The following is a 6014-nucleotide window of genomic DNA, read 5'->3' on the forward strand; positions in this document are numbered from 1 at the left end:
AAAGTGAATATTTCAAATAGGGACTTATATAAGGAATGTACAGAGATGGTCAGAAAGGGCATTTGCCTACTTATTAAATAAAGTAACGAAATAATTACATAAATGAATGTAGAATGGTGTAACACGCACACTTGCAACTCTGAATACAAGCCAGACAGTGAGCAATACTGACAGGGAAGGAGTTAAATTTACACGAGGCCCTGTGGAGGTTCATAACAGTTGTGATAAATAGTAAAGTACAGAAGAGCTGAACTGAAACTTGAGTCTCTCTGCTACAGCTAATTACAGGCTCAGGTGGAAGACAACTACGAGCTTCTCCTTGTAATAGTGTGCCTACTTCAAGCCAAATAAATTAAGAATGATATGCCTGGGGGCGAAAAAGAAAAAGAGAAGATAAACCATACTTTCTTGCTTGAAGTACAACATTGTGACAAATGGTATTTTTTTTCCTCGATTGAATGATAATATAATGTAAGATTATTACCTACCTTAAGTTCTCTAAAAAAGATGCTACTCCTAGCCCACTCAACAATGGAGAAGAGGGTTTGGTCAGCCATTTTACACATAAGCCCAAATGTGTTGAGCTTCTCGTGTTTGCTTCTGTTGGCTTGCTCTTGCTGCAGATATGCCATGATCTTAGCTTGGACTTGTGGCTCATCTGGCTCACATTTCAGGAGTTCCAAAATCAGATGTGGAATACTTGCTGGTGAGCTTGTTTGATAACTATCCATATACGAGTAGCCCATTATTGATTCTGGTGAACTAGTGTAAGGGTCAGGGTACTCGGACTTGATAGCACGGCTTGGAAAATGGCCATAGGTTTGATAACCTTGCAAACTGCCATGGGGTGGCATTGTCATACTAATTGGAGAGGTTACAAAGGGACTTCTGTCATAGTCTGTAGGAGGCAAGGCAGTATGGTTCAGAGGTAGGCCTTTGGAGGCAGAATGGATGTTCTGGATTGCAGAGGATATTGTCAGGTCAGTTGGCATTGCTTGGATCACCTGAGTCATGGCTTCCAGTTTAAGTCCATTTGCTCGGATAAGAGCTTTCTTCTGCTGCTTCAATGCTCTGTCTCTCTTGTACATTGGTCCAAACTTGTTTCGACCGCCACGCATTCGGTCAGCTCGCACAGCTGTCAGGGGAGAGGAGGAAGTAAATAATTATTAAAATTTGGAATCAACATTGTTTAATGAAACATACATTAGGATAGAGCAGAAATGTAAAAATGTAACTTTTTTTTTTTCCAAATTCAAAGTGGTACTTTAATTCCTAAACAAAAATATTTATTTTGACTTGACAAATGTCACTCTTTTCTGGTAATTTAAATATCACATGCATATATTACTAACATAAAAGGACTTCTCTTTACATTTATTAGGACACAGGGACAAACACAATGGTTGGCTACAGGAATTTCACACCTGCTATGGGATCATGTGGAGATCTCAATGTATGTTTGGTTTTATGTCAAGCTACTATGTCATTAAGAAACAAGGGCTGATGTCCAGAATTTGTCTGAGACGTATCCAGTGGACCACATTGCCTCATTATAATCATTCCATTACTGCCTTCCACCGCAGCAAAACATCTGAAACGTAAATTGTGAAATGTTCAGTAGTCACAAAGGGGAATACCTTTTTCTTGGCAAAAAGGAAATATTTCCTTTTGAGGATTCTGTTCAGGTTGGTGTGAAACTTTAAAAGATTTCTAGTCAGCTGAACAGCTCTACAGAAATGTTTAGCTGCAGTTGGAATGTGCAGAGAGAAAGCTGTCAGCTTGCTGCCTTCCAGACAGAAGATGGAAGTGAAACAGAAACTATTGACACTGTTCTGGCTTGTTATATCTCGGGATTTAGAAATAATTAAAACAAATCCACTTCAACAGCTGCCTTGGGAGTCATACTGGTGGTCTCTGTCGCAGTAGTGTCTGTCACCATGGTATACATGTAATGGACTAGCAAGGAGCTCTCACCAAGCCCACCTTGCCCAACGGCAATTAGATTGAAAGAGGAACCTTTGACAGCCTGGTGACATGTTGAGACTGCTGAGATTGCTGGAGGTTAAGTTCTTGAGCTTTTTATCTTAGGGATTAGTAGAACATTAAAAATTTATTATGAATGCTAGATATGCATAATACTGTACATTATCATAAGGACTTTACCGTTTAATGATTTTTTTGGTCCATGGTCATTTATGAACTAGACTTTAGGACTATCTATATTGCTATCAGGGAAATACACATATAAATGTCACAAATATTTACAATTATGGAAGCATGTGTTCCTCCAATTTTCTAAACAAAGGAAAAGAAGTTGTATGGATGTGTGGATAAGGAAGCTAAAATACATTTTCTACAGTATCTTTAAAACGACAGGCACTTTGCTTAAACTTGTAGTAGAAGTGCTGCTGCTACTATTGCCGTTGAATGTTGATTTTGAGCAAAATGCAGGAAATTAAAATAATTAAACCACTATGCTGGTAAATGTAATTAACTTTAAATCTGTATACATAGTATCCTCCCAGGTATTCTACAATTAAAAGCTGTGAGCCAAATTGGATTAGTAAATGCTTTTGTGTAACTCCTACAGAAATTAAGGTGAACTGCATGTAATCACAGAAGACAAAATTTGGTCCTCTATCATTGTCAGCAGTTGAGAATAGTTAAAAGCAGGAGTAGACAAATGTATGTTGTCCTTATTCTTAACGTCAACAATGAGAAAAGGATTCCAAATGTCCCGTTATTGTACTGTTCGAATTTGGAAGAACGTGTAGTGATTCAGGATGTTTAGTGCAGTGTGTCAGTGCTAGCTCAGTCTTGTGGGCAAACAGAATAGTATTGAATCCATCAAACTGCAGGAGACTGATTTTTTTTTTTTTTCTGTTTATCTTCAGCTATATCAACAGCTTTCCTTTGCCAGACTCAGGTGATTGGGTCTTATCCTTTACGGTACCCTTAATGGTTTATGGTTTCCCTCCTTGGCCTGATTTTTCCTGGTTAAGCGTCTAGGGTGAATGCCATTTCAGTACAATTATAAGAACAAGGAATTTAGGAGCAGAATTTAGGTCCTTGGTCAAGCAGAAATGTCATTTGCTGTGAAATCTGAATTTTAATATTTTATATCTCAAACTTAGAATGAATTGTGTATCATTCTCAAATTTGAGTCTAATTTTGCATTTTGTTATCTCAAAGAGTATTGTACACTTTTCATTGTTCTCTGTACATGAGAAAGTGAAATGAAATCAAAAAGTATACTTCAAAATGCCTTATTCTCTTTCATTTGTAATAGCATCTCAGGTGTAGCAACACAAAAATATAGGACACAATTTTAGAGATTATTTGGTTCCTTAATCCCAAAGGCAACTCAGTGTGAGAAAAACCCTTACTTTATCTGTTTCTCTGTTTTTCCCTTTATTGTCAGAAGAGTATGTATTAAAATAACCCAACCCTAGATAAAATATAGATAAAATCAGATCACTCTCCACAGCAATGACTAATTTTTTTCTAATCCAAACACTTCTTACATATTTTGTATTTAATCTGAAGTAAGTCTTTTTAAAAAGCTGCAAAACTATTCTATCTAGATCCATCCACAAACTTGAAAAGACTAAAATATCAAGTTATATACATATATGAAAAAATGGATTATGGTTTAGACTAGTTAGTGATTTACCATTTACTTATTAGATTTTTTTAATAAAGAAACAATTTCACTTAACATCCAAAGTCACCTTTTACTATAATTTCAAAAACATGATAAATATGTGGCTTTCTTCTATAAAATAGTATGTAATAACATAGGTAATCCTATAATTTTAAAAATTAATCTATAGCATAGTTGAAAATATCAGCAAGATTATAGCTCTTACCTTCCAATTTCATTCCAACACTTAGACATTTTTGAAATCGACAGTAAGGGCATCGTTTTCTCTGTGTTTTGTCAATCTGGCAATTCTGATTTTCTATACATGTGTACCTTTTGTTATTCTGGACTGTTCGCTTAAAGAATCCCTGTATGATAGATACAAAAGTTAGCCTGTTTTGCTTGAATGGTATATTTCAGCATTTTATTTTATGGAAATCGTTGTAATATATTTTTCAGACACCACTCAAGTCCTTATGAAGTTGCATAGTTTATTTTAAATTACAGCAAGATATACCCAGGAGAAAACCACCAGTCTCCAGAGGAGGTTTCTTGTGTTAGTGCTATGTTTTATAGACTTATGTGAAAGCTTGGTAAGACTGGCTATAGTCTCCTGTGTCCCTAAGAGTGGCAGCAGAAATACCGAGGCTGACCAGTTCCTTTTGTATTCTTTAATCATTGCAAAATGATTAAGGTCTTCCCTTTTAAAGTAGTTTTACATTAAATAAGTAGGGATACTGTTGTGAAGATAACAGAAATGCAGAGTACCTCTGGCTACTGTACATCCCAGTGGTGCATGCTAGAGGCATAGTAAGTGCTTGTTGTTCGTTTCTCATTGATTATTTTAAAATGAAAATACAATGTGCTAAGTTAATTTTTCCATACAACTAAATATTTTAAATTGCATTGTTCTGGCAAAGGAGTTTCCTTTGCAGTGCATTACTTAAATAACTGTAAAGAACTCTAAAAAAAATTTACATGACAAATTTGACATGTCATAAATTCATAAGTATTTAAACCCTTTAGTATAATAGAACCATGCAAATAGACTTATCTTCCAATATGCTAAGTTGCATTTACAAATATTTTATTCTCAAACTTAATGAATGATCTAAAGCAAGTCATTAGTTACTTGACTTGTGTGTCAAGTGAGCTCTGACAGTTACATTTTGCATTAAAAAAAAAGTGCATGGTCATTATAGTCACAGAAATTTACATTGTAATATTGAAGGATGAAAAAAAAAATCTTAAAGCTGAATTAGATTTTGCAAAGCTGATCTGTATTGAGGATACTTTCCCAACTTTATCCTCCAGGAACAGAAATGCTCTGAATGTCTATAAATAAACTAAAATCAATATTTAGGGCAGTTAGGAATGAAAGTTGTTCTAGAACTGCATCACTTTACCACAGCAAAATACTTCAAAGCAATAATAAAACTACAATGCAAAACCAGCCCAAGTTGTTTGCATTTGTGCAGATGAGATCTCTTCAAGAGACTTCTAAATCCTAAAGTTTTTGGGTGGTTAATTTTTTTGTGACTAACAAGAAACATATTGGAAATAAGCCCAATTATCACACATCTGTTTTCTTTAATTATCTTTTTTTTCTGCTTATTTGAAACTGTTTTGCTGTACTTGTATTTGTATGAAGTAATTAGAACAGAACCTTGCAGCTTTCACAGGTGAGAAGTCCGTAATGGTACCCAGATACTTTATCTCCACAGACTGGACACAGTTCCTCAAGGTCTTCATCATAAGAGTAATTCACCATTTTAAACTGAGACACTGGGGAAAGGAGAAATAGCACATTCAATTAGAATTTACTTTAACTCAAATCTTCTGCAACTGTTCCCGTCTAGAGAGAAAGCTCACTTAAACACAGACACCACTGCAAATTGAGAAAAGTTTTATTTTTAAAAACGCAGCTTGCATCGAGACATGCAACTTTTCACCAACAGCAAATGTGCATGATAGTTAGCAAGACGAACAAAACCCATCAGCTCCTCAGTTTTGTGTTCTAAATATTTGTATATACAGTGTGCCCTTAACCTAGTCCTTAGTTTATGGTATCACAAACTAAATTAATTCATTTAAATCCGAAAAGGATCAGGGGCAAGCAGAACGAAAATATTAAGTATCACTTGTGTATTTAAAGTAACTCAGTTCGTTTCCTTTAAAGTTTTCTTTCAAGATCAGCCTGCAAACCTTTACTTAGCCTAAACTTGTATCTTACAGACCCAGCACTTTTGCGCCGCGTTAAATGCAAGTTACTTACTTGCAAAACCAGCTTAAAACAACGTCCTCCTCTCCCCCCAAACCCGGTGTCTCGGGGTGACCGCCACCCCTCCGCGCCAGCGGGCTCTCCTGCCCT

The 6014-nt window shown here is 35.7% G+C and overlaps 1 protein-coding gene across 1 annotated transcript; it reads right to left on the reverse strand.

The window, feature by feature from the left end:
* Nucleotides 1-404: 404 nt before the first annotated feature.
* NR5A2 (nuclear receptor subfamily 5, group A, member 2) lies at nt 405-5432 on the reverse strand (the record flags this gene model as incomplete). The annotated part of the gene is made up of 3 exons (XM_009703235.1): nt 5310-5432; nt 3870-4011; nt 405-1135 (listed from the first exon to the last, which is right to left on the reverse strand). Coding segments are annotated over exons 1-3 (978 nt in total), but the record flags the coding sequence as incomplete, so codon positions are not given.
* Nucleotides 5433-6014: the final 582 nt, after the last annotated feature.

The sequence above is a fragment of the Cariama cristata genome, unplaced genomic scaffold, assembly GCF_000690535.1.
Source record: "Cariama cristata isolate BGI_N322 unplaced genomic scaffold, ASM69053v1 scaffold45186, whole genome shotgun sequence".
Classification (NCBI taxonomy): domain Eukaryota; kingdom Metazoa; phylum Chordata; class Aves; order Cariamiformes; family Cariamidae; genus Cariama; species Cariama cristata.